Here is an 18677-nt window from a genome sequence, read left to right as displayed (position 1 = left end):
TGTATTATTAGAGAAAATATATTCAAAGACCACTTTATTTCAGTAAAAAATATCTTAGCCACATGGAGATCACATCATAGTGGGGGCAGACAAATAAATACACGTACATATTTAACATAGATAGATACATAGATAGATACATACATACATAGGTATGTAGATACATAGATACATATACATAGATAGACATTTTGCACACACACACACACACACACACATACACACCCAAATATATATACATACACATACTAATGATATTTGTCACAGAAAAAAATAAAACAAAATAAAGGAATGGAAAGAGAGTACCAGAAGTGCTATTAACTGTAAGATTATCAGGTAAGACAGGTCCAAGTAGGTGACATTTGAGCAGCACATTAATGAATTAAAGGAATTGAAGTTATACAGATTTCAGAGGAAAACCATTCTAGATGGAAGGAATAGCAAATGCAGTGTCCTAAACAAGAATATTTTTTTATGTTTTCACAGAGGCCAACGGGGCTGGACTTGAAAGACTAAAAGAGAGTAAGATGGTGGGGAGTGATAGCAGAGGAGGTGGCAGGAGGGTGAGGGGCCAGCTCATGTAGAGCTCCAGGCTAGGAGAATGGTGTAGAATTTTGTCTAAATGTCATGGAAAGTCATTGGAGGACTGAGAGCCAAAGAGTGAAATAATCAATTAAACAGCTAAATGATCCCTCTGGCAGCTCAGTGGAAAATAGACTGGGAATGGGGTTAAGGATAGAATCAGGAAACCTGCTGGAGGCTTTACAGCATCCAGGTAAGAAATGTTGGTGGTTTGTACAAGGAAGACAAAGCACATGGAGTAGTGAGAAGTGGACCAAGACTGGTTATATTTTAGAGGGAGAGCTGAAATGCTTTGCCCGAGGGGAAAGAAGAGGGTTGAGAGAGAGAAGAAGAGCCAAGGGTGACTCCAAGTGTTAAATTTAAGTAAATAAAAGAGATGGAAAGAGAATATGGTTTCATTGTCTTCAAAAGTAGAAAACTGGCACTCCCTTGTCTCCATGACTGTTTTGTTTTCTCCATCAGCTCTACAATGTCTTTCCAAGGATAATGAATTTCCTTCCTGGACCCCACCAAAAGCTCTTCAGGAACTGGGAGAAACTGAAAATGTTTGTTGGCCGTGTGATTGAAAACCACAAGAGAGGTTGGAATCCTGATGAAGCAAGAGACTTCATTGACGCTTACCTCAAGGAAATAGAAAAGGTGAGGAAACCAGAGCTCTTACCTGAGTTTTACTCTTAAAGAGCAAATGAGGGGATTCTGGTTTCTTATTGCTGCTGTACAAAATCACCACAAACGTGGGGCTTAAAACAACACACATTTGTTCCCTTACAGTTCTAGGGGTCAGAAGGCTGAAACCAGTTTCACTGGGCTGAAGTCAAGTTGTGGGTGGGACTGGCTCCTACTTGAGGCTTTAGGACAGAATCCACTGATTGACTTTTCCAGTATCTAGAGGCTGCCTGTAACTCCCTGCTGCAGGGCCCCTTCCTCCATCTTCAAAGCCATCAATGTAGCATCTTTTCTGCCACCATCCTCACATCTTCTCTTTATGACTTTCTTGCCTCCCTCTTATAAAGACTCTTGTGATTATATTGGGCCCACTGGGATAATCCAGGATAATCTTCCCATATCAGTATCATTAATTCACTATATCTACAAAGTCCCTTCTGCCATGTAACATTCACGGGTTCTAGAGATTAAGACATGGACATCTTTGTGGGTCATTATTCAGCCTACCACAGGGGAGGAAAATAGAGGCAATACTTCATAGAGTGTAGGAATAACATTAACTCAGAACTGATTTATGAGTTAATTGATGAGACAATTAGAAATAAAGATAGAGGTTTAACAGCATTTGGCTTAAGGGCTTTGGAAAGCCCAAATACTGCCTTCTCAGGATCTAGTCTCTGTCCCCTGCACATATCTGAGGGAGATACGCACAAAAGGAAGAATAAGTGCTGTTTCATCATTAGTCGGACCGGTGCCCAGTTACCTACCCCTTCTCCCAGCTCCCAGTGCAGAGCACAAGTGAATCTGTGTCAGTTGCCAGAGATTAGCCTCAAATGGGACGGACCTTTGCCTTCCTCCCTCATCGCCATGTCATCCGCTTTTTAAGATTACTATAGGAAAGACACAGGAATAAAGCAAAATAGGATGTATATCCTTTACCATAGTAACACCTCTGGTTAACACACATCACTGCATCTGTGTCATTATCTTTGACTCATCAGATTATTCATTCGTTCTCCTGGAGTTGTCAGAAATGTGGATTTCTTTCCAACTCCACTCTTGTTTCACCTGATTGGCATAACATTAATAGAAGCGTTGATTACTCCTCAGAGGGGGAGACATCACTTGCTATACGGTGTGCAGGTATGGGACCACAGAGGGAGGAATGTTGATGCATTGAAGCTTCTGGAGGAACGTGGCAAAGCTGCTGGAGTGCCATGAGGAATGGCTGTTGGAATCAGAGAAGTTTAACTTAAAAAGGAAAAGACTAACAGGGAGATATGAGAATTATTGTACTTTAGAGAAATTCAGTTATTCTTTCTGGTATCAGTACAAACATTTGTTGAGAATTTGCTATGTGTCCTTTCCATCTCGCATAATTCATAATGCCATCTTAAGGGGTGAGTATTGTTATTTCTATTTTGTGAAATAGGATATAAGCACAGAAAGGTTTATTAACTTGCTCAAGTCATACAGATAGTGAATGGTGTGGCTAATATTGGAACCCAAGGCTGTTTTTCCAGTGTAATACTAGATTCTCCCAAATTATGGGTGTAAAAAAATTTGTTGTGTTGTTTCATCCACCAAAGCTAATAAAAGCTTCCAGCACTTGGGGCAGGAGGACTCTAGTGATGTTGCAGTAATAAGCCTCTGCCTCCTGAGATGACCAAAGGGAAAGTTATTTCTCCTGGGCTCTCTCCTTCCACATTTTCTCTAGGATGAGGGCCCCTGTGTTGTGGCAACTAAGAACCATCTGAATAAACCAATAATCATTGTGCTTTCTAGCATAAGGGCAGCACTACTTCAAGTTTCCACGAAGAAAACCTCATCTACAGCACCCTGGACCTCTTCTTTGCTGGAACGGAGACAACTTCGACAACCCTGCGCTGGGGTCTGCTCTACATGGCCCTCTACCCCGAAATCCAAGGTGAGTATGTCAGTGGATGGGCCTGGGCCAGGTCAGAATGGTGCCCCCTGGAACACACTGTCCCAAGGTGGGACCAGAAAATAGCATGGTAGGATGGAGAGATAGGTAGGACAGTTACTGGGCCAGGTGGGATTGAGAATAGGAACCTTCTTCGGTTTTTCTGTGAGGATTGTGATGGGTCCATGTAACACAACTATAACAGAGAGTCCCAGCCCTCAGGAAACTCCCAGTCCAGTAGGGAAAACAGTGAAGTCCACTGACATTGTGGTGAGGTCTAGGAAAGAGTTCCATTCCACTCACGTATGAAATCTGGTCACAGCCTTCCCTCCTTTTAGTAATGTCTTCCATTGCCCTGTGGAAAATGCTCATACTCCTTAATCTGGTATATCATGCCCTCTGCTGTGCCTCTTTCTGCCTGTCCAGCCTCGACTCTACCCACCCTGCATGGGGGCGTCATTAAGTCATATGTCACTTAATTTCACTGTCCTTATTTGTACCTCTGGGCCATCACACCTGCTCTTCCCTAGAAGAATAATACCAAAATGTATTTCCCTAATTTCTCTGCACAGTAAACTCCTAGCTATGCTTGAAGAGTTTACTCAACCACAGCCCCTCTAAGATGTTTCCCCACACTTCTGGGAAACTACTAGCATTTCCTTCCTTTAGAGATTGCCTAATTGCACCTCCATTATTTTGCTCACCCCACATTATTTATATATCTTCCCTTTAGACTGTAATCCTTTCGAGGACAGTGACTGTTACAATCATTTTTCATTTTCTGGGCCCCAGAACAGTTTAAGCACATGAAGGATAAAAACTGTTGGGATACAGTTCTGCAAACTGTGGGTAAAAGTTTATTAACAGGACATAAAGTCAATTTAGTGGATCGAGACTAACTTTTTTCCCTAAATTAAAAAAAAATAGATTAGGGAAATCAGAGTGCTTTCTGTGTATTAAGGATAAGGCTTTTTCTGTGAAACTTTCTTTCCTTATACATATGAATAAATGTTTGCTTTATATGTGTGTATATTTATGTTTATGTGTCCTGAGTCATGCACTTATAAAATGCACTTGTAACTGTGAATTACAGGGTTTTCTTTAAATTTATTTATTTATTTATTTTTAAATTCTCTGTGTTTTTATTTATCAGATACTTTTTTTCATAAATTTTATTTATTTATTTATTTATTTATTTATGGCTGCATTGAGTCTTCTCTGCTGTGCACGAGCTTACTCTAGTTGCGGCGAGCGGGGGCTACTCTTCGTTGAGGTGCTCAGACTTCTTGTTGTGGTGGCTTCTGTTGTTGCGGAGCATGGGCTCTAGGCACGCGGGGTTCAGTAGTTGTGGTGCGTGGGCTCAATAGTTGTGGCTTGTGGGCTCTAGAGCACAGGCTCAGTAGTTGTGGTGCACAGGCTTAGTTGCTCCATGGCATGTGGGATCTTCCCGGATCAGGGATTGAACCTGTGTCCCCTGCATTGGCAGGTGGATTCTTAACCACTGCACCACCAAGGAAGTCCTTTTTAAATTTAAAAGCCACCTAGTTAGCATATTAATATAGCTTCCCTATTAGAGGCTCCAAAATAACAATGGCTTAAAATGGCATAAAAAGTGGATGCAACCCAAGTTTCTAGCGATGGGTGAATGGATAAGCAAAATGTGGAATGCAATGGAATATTAATCAGCCTTAAAAAGAAAACATTCTGGGCTTCTCTGTTGGCTCAGTGGTTGAGAGTCGGCCTGCCGATGCAGGGGACACGGGTTCGTGCCCCAGTCTGGGAAGATCCCACATGCCGCGGAGCGGCTAGGCTCGTGAGCCATGGCCGCTGAGCCTGTGCTCCACAACGGGAGAGGCCACAACAGCGAGAGGCCCGCATACCGCAAAAAAAAAAAAAAAAAAAGAAAGAAAGAAAACATTCTGACACATGCTACAACATGGATGAACCTTGAAGACATTATGCTAAACTAAGTAATCCAGTCAAAAATGCATATTCTGTGTGATTCTATTCATATAATGTATCTAGAGTGGTTGAATTCATAGAAAGCAAAAGTAAAATGGTGGTTGTCAGAGCCTGGGGAAAGTGCAAAATGGCATCCTCTTCAATGGATGTAGAGTTTCAGTTTTGCAAGATAAAAATTTCTGGAGATTGGTAGCACAACAGTGTGAATATAATTAACATTATTAAACTGCACACTTAAAATGATTAAGATGCTAAATTATATATTATGTTTATTTTACCACAATTTTAAAAGTTTTTAAATATTCAATTAAAAAAAAAGAGTTTTATTTTTCTTTCAAATGAGAAACTCTAAGCTGGACTCTGAAGAACCCTTTTGGGGTCCAAGCTCTTTCCATTGTGTTGCTCTGCTGTATCTAGAATGGTGCCCTTGTTGGCACTCTCAAAGATGGCTCACATCTAAGGTTGCCTTTCCACCAGTAGGAAGGGAGGAAGGAGGAGGAAGCACACACCCTTCCTTTAAGGGCCTCTTCCAAGTATTAAACATCCCCTCTACTTACATTCTATTGGTCAGAACTTAGTCACAGGGGAATCTGGGAAATGTAGTCTTTAGCTGTACAACCAGGTATCCAGCTAAAATATCTATTTTTGTAGAACAAGAAGAAAACAGATATTGGGGCGTAATTAATGGGATTTTTTTTCATTTGTTGGTTGCTTCCCTAAATCAGTTCATGTAAATCTCAAAACTTCCTAAAGCAGAAGTGGATTTATCCTAAGGAATGAGAAGAGCAAACTGAGGCTCAAAGAATTTCAGTAACGTGCAGCAGAAGTGTTGTAGAGCAAGAATTTGCCACCAGATTTGTCTCACACCAGGGCCCACTTTCCATTCACATACCTCCCTGAGGAGCTAGTCTAGAGACCCTACGATAACTTTAGCCATTTTGATCCTGGTTATTCCATTCCTTAACTTAATGAGGCTCAAGGAAAGTTATGGAATAATAGAATAATAGAACCTCCTCTGCTTTTCCAGAAAAAGTCCAAGCTGAGATCGACAGGGTGCTTGGCCAATCACAGCAGCCAAGCACGGCAGCTCGAGAGTCCATGCCCTACACCAACGCTGTCATCCACGAGGTGCAGAGAATGGGAAACATCATCCCCATGAATGTGCCCAGAGAGGTGACAGTGGACACCACCCTGGGTGGATACCACCTGCCCAAGGTAATTAGGGGCTCATTCATAGCCTCAGATCTCCAAGTTCATATTTGCAAATGGTGGGAATCTCAACTGGAAAAGTAACATGTGTTCTTGTCCTAGAGAATCACTTAAATAGGAAGAGAGATATATTATGCCTGATGAAATACTAGTTTTGTTCCCTGGGTATGATCTTAGAAAATTAGTTCAACTGGATGTTAATAGGTGTTATGGAGGGGAAGGAGGATTCCTAGGTCAACTGTGTTTAGGCAAAGCCTGGCTTTTCTTTGCTATGAGATTTCTTACTACGTGACATGCATTGTGAATATTTCTGGGGATACAGCAAGAAGCAATTCTCAGTCAGACTTTGCCATGAGGTCCATTTCTTTGCCTTGGGAGAGCTTCTTACAGGATAGGGACCTGCCAGACTTACTTTAGAAAATTCTGCTTCATAATCCTGGGTTATAGAATGTTGAAATATGAAGGGACATTTGAGACCTCCTGGGCCAACATCACATTGATGCTGGTGTTTCTAACATAATATCCCCACTGGTATTTTTCCAGCTTTGACTTACAGCCCTTTGATGGGACTGTCTCACAGGGAAAGCAATCCAATGGTGTGCAGTATTAAATATCAGAAAAGGAGAGAAAGGAACCAATGCTTTTTAAATAGGATTATGTTCCAGGACTATATAGGTTATTTTAAATGTCTTAGTCCTTGGAATAATTCTGTTATCCTCATTTTATAAATTTGGAAGCTGAGGCTCAGAGAGTAATTAATCTTGCTTAAGATCTCTCAGCTACAGTGACAAGAGTTGGGCTCCAGGAACGGAACTGTTCTGATTCCCAGCCTCATCTTTTTTGTACTACACCATGTTCTCTCCACAGGAGTTGCTTTACTTTGACTTTAAAAGAGACTCCCTGAAATATTCCTCAGTGGGTCCCTGTTAAATTCCTGGTCCTCACAAAGGAAATTCTGCTCTCACTCTGCACACCACTCTTAGGATCTCAGCAGGCAGCTCTCCTATGCCCCCTAGTGTCCTCTCTGCACACTGCACATTTACAGTCCTTTCTCCACCTTGGTGGCTTCTGTGGATCCATTAGATCCAGTTTGTCTAAGTTGCTCTGTTTGTTGTACCTGGGGATGATCTCAGGGCAAAGCCAGAGGAGCTTCCGCATTGGACACCCCTTAGTCACCATCCCTGCAGAGCCAGGAAAAGCAGCTATTCCTGCAGCAATTGCATTTACTATTTTCTTGCTGATTGATCATCTTGTGGGTGAAGGCTGAGGTAAATTATCTCACAGGTGATCTTTGCATTTTTATAGCAATTCACTTAGCTCCAGGGAATCATCCCAGCTCAACAGATTTGTTCTAATATTGATTTTTAATATTTACTGGAATTATCATCCTGGGAACTGTGAGATCCCATTGATTATACATTGTAGAGGCTAGGAGCCATAACTCTGATGTCAAACGTCCTAATTCAAATCATTGTTCTACTTCCTCCCACCCTGTGACTTTGGGCATCTTATTCAACCTCTCAGAGCTTCAAATTCTTTATCCATAAAAGTGCATTTAAATCCACCTCACAGGTGAACATGTAATGAGATCATGCATGTATAATATTTAACCTTGTGCTGACTATAGAAAGTGCTCATAATAGCAGTTATTATTCTTTATTAATTCATCAGATGTCCATTAAGCACCTAAAACGTTTAGGGCTCAGAAAACAACTCAGAGGAAAATAATCATGCAAGTTTATAAGTACAAACCATGGTAACTGCCCAGAGGAAAAAACTCACTGGCTTTTTAGAAAGATGCAAGCTAGCTGCAATGAGGAATGGGAACAAGCACAGGCAAAGAAGTCTTCCCAAAGGAAGTGAGGTTTGAGCTGAGGATTAAAGGATGATTAAGAGTCAACTCGATGATAGAGTGGGGAGGAAGGACATTTCAGGCAACGTGAACAGCACATTAAAAGGCACAGAAACGGCTTCCCTGGTGACGCAGTGGTTGAGAGTCCGCCTGCCGATGCAGGGGACACGGGTTCGTGCCCCGGTCCGGGAAGATCCCACACGCCGTGGAGCGGCTGGGCCCGTGAGCCATGGCCGCTGAGCCTGCGTGTCCGGAGCCTGTGCTCCACAACAGGAGAGGCCACAACAGTGAGAGGCCTGCGTACTGCAAAAAAAAAAGAAAAAAAAAAAAAAAAGAAGGCACAGAAATGAGTGGGAACATGTGGCATGTTTGAGAAACTGAAGGAAGCTTGATATAGTGGGAGCGCAGGCAGAAGGAGGGTCGCTCAGACAGGGAGCAGGTGATGTGTCCTTAACCTAAGAGTGATGGGAGCTATTGAAGAGTATCAGGTTCCAGGTGTGGTGGGTGGACGGGTGTGGAATGGTTAAATCATGTTCAAAGCTAACTCTGCTTTCAGCGTGTGGAGCACATTAAAGGGGAAGAGAGGAAATGGACATAGTTAGGGCTATTATAGGAGTTTAACCAAGCAAGGTGATAGCCTGGACCAGAGGGCAGTGGTGGACATAAAATGGAGGTGACAGAATCAAGAGAAATTTCAAGTACAGTTGACCAGCCTAGTTTAAGGACTGGATGAAGGCAGAATGAGGGAAAGGGAGACACTAAGGAGGACTCCTGGGTCTCTTGTTATGTATCTGGAAGGATAGTGGTTCCTTTCACTGGGCGACCTCATTCTATTATTAAACTCTCTGTAGAACGGACTAGACGTTGGAGGGGAGAGAGTGGGAGATGTCACATTTTTCTCTTATTGATGCATACATGGTCCCTCCCAAATTATACGCTGACAAGTCCCTGCAGAGATCCATTCTGCAGTCGAGTAGTCACACTTCCCCAGGTAAAATTCCCAGCAGACAATTCCAGTCCATCATGGTAAGCTGTCCCATGGCAAAGAGCAGGGTCCTAGGGGTTGGGCTCAGAGGGAGCGGACTGGGGAGGCTGAGGGAGTTCAGGGTGCTCTCAGCCTTGGTGTGGGAGCCGGGGGGACTGCCACCCCTCTGCATATGTGTGTTGTGTGGGTCAAGTCTTAACCTGAGTCCTTGCTGCCTTCTCCAGGGGACCATGGTCCTGACCAACCTGACTGCACTGCACAGGGACCCCGCAGAGTGGGCCACCCCCGACATGTTCAATCCAGAGCATTTTCTGGAGAATGGACAGTTTAAGAAAAGGGAAGCCTTTCTGCCTTTCTCAGTAGGTGAGTAGCAAGAAATAAGAGTGTGGGAACCCAGACTCTCAGCCCTTCCCTACTCTTCTCCCTGGTGTGCTTTGCTTTAGTTGGAATGTCTCCAGGTCCAACAGGAAGAAATAACTCACAACCTAAAAGTTGAGAATGTTTTATTCGGGGCGTTACTGAGGACTCTACCCTGGGAAGGCAGCCTCTCAGATAGCTCTTAGGGACTGTTCCCAAAAGATAAGGAAAGAATGAGGATATATAGGAGTTTTTGCTGGAAAAAAACCATGTAGTGAAACATCAAAAGATTACTGCTAGTCACACACACACAAAAAAAACAGACATCTCAAGTTTATGATTTTAGTGTCTTTCTTTTTATGGGAAGATGCAAGATTTTGGGCTCATTGAAATTATTCCTGTATGTGTATCCTAACACTCTAGGGCCAGTATCCTCTTTTTCTGCAGCCTGAATTCCACTCAGAGCACACCACTGGGGTCAGCTGCAGTGACTGATGGCTCATGGAGGGCAGCCTTCACTGTTTAACCGGAATGGCAAGCAGCAGTGTTCAGTCCACACCAGATAGTCCACTCCAGCATGACTTACTCTTTTTATTTTCCTTAGAGCATGTTTTTTTTGTTTGTTTGTTTATTTATGTATTTATTTTTGGCTGCGTTGGGTCTTCGTTGCTGCACATGGGCTTTCTCTAGTTGTGGCAGGCAGGGGCTACTCTTCGTTGCAGTGCACAGGCTTCTCATTGTGGTGGCTTCTCGCGTTACAGAGCACGGGCTGTTGGCGCTCAGGCTCAGTAGTTGTGGCTCACGGGCTCTAGAACAAGGCTCAGTAGTTGTGGTGCACAGGCTTAGTTGCTCCGTAGCATGTGGGATCTTCCCAGACCAGGGCTGGAACCCGTGTCCCCTGCAGTGGCAGGCAGATTCTTTTTTTTTTTAAATTTATTTATTTAGTTTTGGCTGCATTGGGTATTTGTTGCTGCACGTGGGCTTTCTCTAGTTCAAACGAGCAGGGGCTACTCTTCCTTGCAGTGCGCGGGCTTCTCATTGCAGTGGCTTCTCTTGCTGCGGAGCATGGTCTCTAGGCACACGGGCTTCAGTAGTTGTGGCACGTGGGCTCAGTAGTTGCAGCTCTCAGGCTCTAGAGCGCAGGCTCAGTAGTTGTGGCGCACAGGCTTAGTTGCTCCGTGGCATGTGGGATCTTCCCAGACCAGGGCTCAAACCCGAGTCCCCTGCATTGGCAGGTAGATTCTTAACCACTGTGCCACCAGGTAAGTCCCAGCATGACTCACTCTTGCTATTGGTTGCAACTTAGGATTCCCTGGGTGGAGCATCACCAGGACTCATGCCCTTAATTCCTAAGTCCTGGCTTGACTCTGATGGAGATTTCAGCTTCATGTTGTGCTGTCCCCCAGAGCACTGGAACAAGAGCTCAGACCCTGACTGTCTCCCAGATAGAAGGTTAAACACTTGCCTTTTTTATAGAGTTTTAAATGTTCCAAGATCTTTTTAGGGCAACCCATTCACACAGAACTAGAGCCAATTGCTAAGAAGAGGCTGGGGGAGGGGCAAGGAAAAGGGCTACTTGCTTCTCATTATGGGCATCACAAGTGACTCTAAGTGCCACAGGCTTAACTAGATGAGATTCTACTCTATAACAGGTCCCTGAAGAGGTCCTTTTGCTGTTTCAAGTTCTAATGACCCTTTAAAAACCTGATTAATACATTTACATGGTATACAACTTGAAATGTACAAAAGAAGATGCAGTGAAAACTCTCATGTTTCCAAGCCAGCCAGTTCCAAAAGGGTGTTTTAATTTATAACAATGTAAAATTAGTAAGAAAAATTTTAGTATATTCCATGTATTGAGTTAAATATGTTGCAGAGATCAATTCAACTAATTTCCCAATTTCTTAATTTTATAAATATTTCCTGAGCATCTATCATGTGTCAGGCATTCAGCCCTGAGGATATGACAATGAATGAAGTAGAAAAAAATATCTCTTAAGGAGCATGTGTTCTAGTGTAAACTTACAAGTTTCAAATTCCTATTATCACCACATTGGAGATAAGCCCTGAGGCTTGGCAGGGCCGTTTATAGCATCTAAAAAGCTATAAAGCTCACAAGGCAGAGCTAGAACTCAATGTTAACCAGGTTTATCAAACACTAAAGCCTGTGCTCTTCCTAGCAGTGTCTCCTAAAAAAGGTAACTATGCTACACTGAGTTGACACTCAGAAATTCATGATAGGTTTCTTATCATTAAATTAAATATAGATTGATTTGCTGAGACAGTATTATTTTGTTGATCATGCCACTAGAGTACAGAAAGGGAGGCCCTTGAATTTGAACCCATGTATGCGTGATCCAGAGCCCAGATTTTCCTGCTATAGGACACTGTCCTGAGTGTATCTGGACTGATTCTGATTAGATCTTCTGTGTCTTTCTTCCTCTGGTTCTATGCCACTTTTCCTCACGTTGGACAAGTCACGTCCTAACATGAAAGCAGACATGAGATATGGGAATACCTTCCAGTCTTCCTGTCTACCCGAGCTTCAGATTTCCTATTATAGTGCAAAGTTTCACCTGTGTATTTTAAGTATTATAATTATTCTTGACTCACTGATTTTTTTGCTATTGAGAATTATAACACACCCTTTTAATTATAGGTTTCATTTGCAAGCAAATTATCTCATTTAATCCTTACAGCAACCCAGTTATTTATAGTTAGACAGGCAATTGATCAGTATGCTGTTTCTAAATGTAAGGAAACTAAGAATAAGAGAGAATTGTTTCTTATTCAAGATCACATGCCCAAAGAATTGGCTGAACAGGGCCTAAGACTCAAGTTCCCTCGTTCTCATCTAGTGCTCCTTCCTGCATAATTACAATGTAACTCATTTCCCCACTTAAAGGCCCTTCCATTTTAAGATTCAGCAAGTTCATAGCATATGTATCAATTATTACATTGCTGCATAACAAAGGTGGAAAACTCAGTGACTTAAAACAGTAAGTGTGTATTATTGCTCACGAGTCTGCAGTTGAGTTGGGAGCTCAACTGATCTTAACTGGCCTCTCTGGCCTTTTTGGAAAGTCAGCAGGCTGAAGGCGGATCTAGGATGACCTCAGCTGGGACAATGGGGCTCTTTTCCAAGTTTCATCTTCCAGCAGGCTAGCCGGGCTGGTGTTCAAGTGGAAGATAAAGAGCCCAAGAGGGAGAACAGGAAGCACACAATGCCTCCTAAGGGCCAGGCTGGGAACTGGCAACCATCACTCCCCCCTGCATTCTGTTGCCAGTGCAAGTCATAAGGTGAGACCCGGTGCAAGGGGAAGGGAAAGTAGCACAATTTTTATGGGAAGAGCTATGCAATCACATTGCAAATGATGGGGGTACAGGGAGAGAGGGGAAATTGGAGCCATTTTTGCAAGCAATTGGTCTCACTATCTGTCTTTCTGCCTGAGAAGAATGAAATTCTTAGAAGGCAAGCAATTTGGGGATTCCCTCAGCTGTGACAGAATGAGGCCTAGCTAAACAGTTTTCAAGAGATAGAAACCTGAAGGATACACTGACGTAAGAAGTCACCACAACTGTCTGGCTTTCCCCCGCCCTACTCCCGGCTTTGGTGCACAGCTGCTTTGCCTCATTCAGCACTTTCTAAAAACAGCCTCCCTGAAGGGATGGGGTGTGGACAGCTCCTGCCCTTGTCCTGCAAAAGATGATCAGGTGTGGAATGAGGATACATACACAATCAGGGCAAATAGCAAAGCTGTTACTGCAAATTTATATTTTCTTTTCCTCATATAAGTTTTTCCCACTTGATCCAACAAAGCAGCAGACAGCTTCATGAAAGGCAAGAGGCTGAGTCCTCATTTTTCAAAAAAATGTTTAAAACGTCACTGGATCATAGGAGATAAAGTTAGGAAGAACTTTTCCCAAAAAACCCTAGGTCAGTGTTCTCATTTTACTAATGAGGTAATTGACCGGGTTAGTTAGTGGAAGCCTCAAGGAGAAGGTCTATGTTTCCCGTGGTCCAGGATGAAGCTTTGAAATCAAGTAGCCCTTGTTTTCATAATTTTAAAAGCAAATTCTTATCTCCTGTCTTACTGGTATCCTTGCCCAGCCACATAATGTAGTTAGGAGAGAGATTATCTCATATGTTTGACAAGTTTGACATGTTTAGGTCTGTAAGAATAAAGGGTTTACTCATAGCCCAGAGCTGGTTACTGGCGGAACCTGTACTTTAATCCTGGTTCCTGACTCCCTAGGTCCAGTTTTGTCACAATATCTGGATTCTTCTAGGAAAATCTTGGGTATTTACAATACATCTGATCTGGTACTATTTTAATGAAATTTCCTCATTGTACAGTTTGTGATGGGTAAAGAGATAAGGATGAGGGGAACAGAGATAAATAGGCACACGCTGGTGGGAAACAGGCACAAAACAATATAAGTACGATATAATTCTGAAGCATATTTCAATTTACTAAACACTTTTGCAGATACTCTCTAATTTTATTTCCTCAACAGCTCATTACAGGCAAGGACAAAATAAAGGCATGCATATATAAACTATTTCCAAGAAAGTTTCATGACATGGGGAAACACAAAGTAGTAAAAGCAGCGCACAGAATTAGCTACAGAGCGTAATCCCAGTGATGGTGTGCTGGAGAATCCTTACAAGGACCACGAGGAAATATGTCAAAATGTTAACAAGGGTTCTGTCTGGATTATGAGATCTTCTATTGTGTTTATACTTTTCACAATTGTTTTTCTTTTTGTAGTGAATATATATTACTTAGGGAGAAAGTAAGTTATTAAAACACCCACAAGAGGGCTGGTGGTAGAGACCAGCGTGGGGTGCTGTTACACAAGTCAGGCGAGCAGCGCGTTCATGAGGGGGAGGGCGTGGCGGAAACCCGGAAGATATGAAGCACAGGTGAGATGAGATGGCGTCTGCCCTGCGCAGGTAGCCATGGCAGAGAGATTTCCAGTCATTAAGGAGGGAAACGTGATAAAGAGAAAAGATGCCTCATACTTGAGAAACCTTGCTCTGATGTTTACTTGCTTATACTTTTCAACAATTTTCTTTTAACAATTGAGAAAAATTACCTAGAATTTTGTTCTTTGTCTGCTTTTGTCATTATTGTTTGCTAATGGATTTTTGAAAGGCCTTAGGCTAGACTTCACTTGCTAGATCAACCCAGGCCTCTGACTTCTTTCATCTACACCCTGTGCCTCACCTGTGCCTCACCTGCCTGATCACTGAAGGCATCGGAGTGTGTGATTGTGGATTAAGCTCGCTGGGCTTTGGTTAACTCAGGTGGCTGCGATCAAATAAGCCGAGTACATAAAGCCCCAGGGCCTAGCGGGCCCTCCATTTGCTCAGGTCTCACAAGACGTGTTAGAAGGTTTCAGTCCTTGCTGGGCACAGACGCCGCCTGAACAGGTAACTCACCTTATATTTTTGTCTTTCAGGTAAGCGGATGTGCCTTGGAGAACAGTTGGCGAGAATTGAGTTGTTTATTTTCTTTACTTCCCTTGTGCAAAAATTTACCTTCAGGCCTCCAAACAATGAGAAGCTGAGTCTGAACTTCAGAATGAGCCTGACCATCTCTCCAGTGAGCCACCGCCTCTGTGCCGTTCCTCGGGCATGAAGTTGTCGGGGAGGGAGAGGGAAAGGAAAGCAGGAAGAATGGCCATGTCCCCCCAAGGCAGGAGCATCTGCTCAGCAGTGAGGGAACAGCATGCAGTGCCTCTGAGGACAGGTCATAGGAACTGGACTCAGAGGAAACAGGATCCAAACCCCAGCTTTGCCATCTCCAGTGGAGCCTTGAGCAAATCAGGTATGTTGTGAGTGATTTGCCTCTCCAGCCAGGAAATAAAAAGAGAATAGTGATTCCTTCTCTAAAGGAAGAATTGCTGTAAAAACCAGAGTGATTTGGAAACCATAAAGCACATCATAAAAGTCATAGCTGTGATCTGCCTCCTTCCTGCTTCCTTCCTTAGACGGGGACTTGCTTCTGGCCTGTTGAGATGGCCCGGGTCAGAGTGATGCAAAATGGTGGACAAGAGAAGTCAGGCCCTGGGGCAGCCACAGAGGTCAGCTAGAAAGGCCCTCACACTTGGTAGCACTGGGCAAGCTCATCCTGTTTCTGCCTCCGAATGGCCCCTGGGAAGTCAGCAGGGCAGGTAGGATTCGTGATTTATAGGCAGGTTTCTATGGAGAAGAAATTTCTCTGATTTACCTAAGGATACACTCCTTGGCCTCAGACCCCAGGACCAAGAAGAATGTGACCACTTTAACCAAACCTGGAAAGCAGGTTTGGGGGGAAAAAATGTGGAAATATTTTCTGCCTTCAAAGTGCCTCCTAACCTTAAATCCCTTCTCAGGCATTATTTATTCCCAAGCCATTTCATACTGGATTTGACAATGTGGTGGGTGTGATCATTTCTCACAAATTGATGTCAGCTTTTGGTTGGCAAGTATTCCCTGCCTAAACACAACAGCTGAGCCTTGGTAGAACATTTTATAGCAGGAACTAGAAATGTCAGAATCCTGCTCAACCCTCCTTCATGTAGTCATTGAGGGGAGAAAATGGCATCAACTGGAAGGCCAGGTACCCCTGACAGTCCATGGGGTTTTGATGCCAACCCCCATGCAGACAAACACAAACAAACCTGGTAAACAGGCCTAAACCATACAGAAGGTCTTTTTTTTTCTCAGGTGGTTAGACTTAAATAATTTAAATAGGTCAGAACAAAATGGGCCATGAAGACCTGGGGCTTTTCATTCCTGTTGCTTGAGATTCAGAGAAAAGCCAATTCAGTGAAGACCATTAGAAAGGGAAACAGGGAGGGAGGGAGGAGAGAGAGAATTAGAATGAGGTGGGGTGGGGGAGGGAAGACGCAAGAGAGAGAAAATTGGTGGTCGGAGGGTGGCAGGCAAGAGAGAGAGACTGAGTCTAGCTGGTGCTCACCTGAGTCTGTCTGAGAGAGCTGAGAGTATGTCTGGATGCAGTGGTAACCTTTCCTAATATGTAGGAGTTAGATTTGGTCCTTCCTGGTTGCTAGAACAACAGAAAGGGAGAACCAAAGCCACCCACCAGAGGGTACTTTCTTTGTAACCTCCTGGAAAGTTGCATCTCTAGAAAACAACCCAAATGATATTTCTAGAATAAAACCAATCAAACCAGGCCTTGAACTTCCAGAACACCTGAGATCTTGTCTTCCACTTCTTTTTTTTTCCCTCAGTCAGATCATCCACGTAGAAGACTGAGAAATTGGCCAAAAGACTTTCCATTATGTGCTCAGTCTCCTCAACTGTTAAATGAAGGACTTTGTTGGGTGATCTCTGAATTCCATTCCTGCACTGCTGTTAATTTTCCATGATTTTAAGTGGGCAGGCGTTTACCTACTCTCTGTGGAATCAATGGAAAACCCCTGGACACTCATCCTGACCTAATAGATGCAATGGGACCCAGAGCCAAGTAGAGTGTGACCACAATTAACCAGAAAGCTTGGGGACACATGACTGAGAGTAGTTGAATTCTGGCCATGTAAAATGTCTCCTTCTTTCCCCAAAGCTCATTGGAGAAACTGTAAAATACGAATTCTCTTCCTGTGCAAGCATGACACAAAGATTTTGTTTTCTTCGTTTTTGTAACTCTCTTGTTGCTGGTCTATTTTGGAAGCTCCTGCTCCCCTTTCCCTCTTCCTTTGTATCTGTGTCTGACACATAGGAGGCCCCCAATCCACCAGGGCCCTCCATGTGCATTGCCCTTGAGGGGGTCATGCTTTTCCTCTACCTAATGTCTCTCTCCCAATCTTGGGCATCTGCAAATTCAGCTCCTTTTATCCCCTATTACCAGTGCAGGCAGTCCTCTTGCTAGGATCCAAGATGACCCCAAGCTGGCTGTGCAACAGGGTCCACAATATGTCACATTATGACAAAGATGACATTCTGTGGAGGTCCCTCCCCAAAGAGCCCTCTCAAGAGAGCCACTGCAGTTGCCCTCACTGAGCCTATTGCCTATAGGAAATTTCAAACCTCCATGTGGCACTCGTTCTTGTACTCCAGGACCTCCACACAGCACAGGTAAATCCCTCTTGGCTTGAAGCCTCCTCCGTGGTGAGGGGTAACTGTGTCCCTCCCTCCTTTGTGGGAGATGGGTGGAAAGTAAGGAGGACCCTCCTGTTAAAGAAAACCAGAGCTGAACAGTAGTAAAGTGTCAAAACCAGATTTCATTCACGACTATTGCAATAGAAGGAGAGAGTCTTCAGTATAGAACTGGGCTCAATTCTGCATAGAGCATGGACAGGTGGGGCTTTACAGCCAAGGAGCAGGGTGGGGTCAGTGGATGGAAAAGGACAAGGTTAAACTGACTACGCAGGAGTCTGGCTGAAGGCAGGCCCGGGTGATCAGATATTGAGGGTAAGGGTTTCCCTCTAGTCTGGCTGAGCAAGAATCTTGCTGCAACTTGCAAGCCCGACAAGGACAGTCACCAAGGTCAACGCCTAGAGAGTTTAGAGCAGCCTGACTAAAGTTTACTCCAGGAGAGTCCTTTCCTCACCTTACCACCTATTATATACCCTCTTTCCAGGCAGTGGGCTACAGGGTTACAAAAGCTGTTTCCACGTACCCGTGGCAGGGCCCGTACAGGGAGGGTTCCAGTGCCTTACTTTAGACCTGGGGCCTCACCAGCACTTGGCAGGGACCACTTGACTGGCAGCGACTGGGACTCCAGCTGAAACTGAGAAAGAAAGAAGCCCTTTTTCACATTCCTTTACAAATGTGCTATCCGGGCCACAATCAGACCGTGATAAATGCTATTTCTCTTTTTATGTTGAATGAAAGTGTGGATGAATGACACAGGACTCCTCAGGACATTGCTGTCTCCCAAGGTCAGCACTGTGAATGGCAGGAACAGGCCAGGACTGTAAATGTAGCAGAAATTGGAAAAATGCTGTACAGCTGTGACATACTTTACAAGGGATTCTTTGCCTAGTTTTAACTTTTACTCTATCACACGTATTCCCTGGTGTTTCTGCCATTAAGTCTCTGAAAGTAAAGTTCCAAATATATTTGTAATGAAAGATGAGCCTTCATTTTATTCTGATTAGCTTTGGATGAAAAGTCTACAATAATTCAT

The 18677-nt window shown here is 43.6% G+C and overlaps 1 protein-coding gene across 2 annotated transcripts in view; it reads left to right on the top strand.

Annotated features, from left to right (window-relative positions):
* LOC132480173 (cytochrome P450 2J2) overlaps positions 1-15474 on the top strand; it is a 31122-nt gene extending 15648 nt beyond the window's left edge. The window contains exons 5-9 of one of the 2 annotated variants that reach the window (XM_060084132.1): positions 1045-1221; positions 3034-3175; positions 6162-6349; positions 9405-9543; positions 15004-15474. In XM_060084132.1, coding sequence (XP_059940115.1) covers positions 1045-1221; positions 3034-3175; positions 6162-6349; positions 9405-9543; positions 15004-15182 — 825 coding nt within the window. In that variant the 3' untranslated portion in view covers positions 15183-15474. The remainder of the gene's footprint in view (positions 1-1044; positions 1222-3033; positions 3176-6161; positions 6350-9404; positions 9544-15003) is intronic. The other variant, XM_060084141.1, reaches the window with a different exon arrangement.
* Positions 15475-18677: the final 3203 nt, after the last annotated feature.

This window comes from Mesoplodon densirostris, chromosome 2 (assembly GCF_025265405.1).
Source record: "Mesoplodon densirostris isolate mMesDen1 chromosome 2, mMesDen1 primary haplotype, whole genome shotgun sequence".
Taxonomy (NCBI): Eukaryota; Metazoa; Chordata; class Mammalia; order Artiodactyla; family Ziphiidae; genus Mesoplodon; species Mesoplodon densirostris.
The sequence above is the reverse complement of the archived record's forward strand: the minus strand, read 5'-3'. Positions and strand labels throughout refer to the sequence as shown.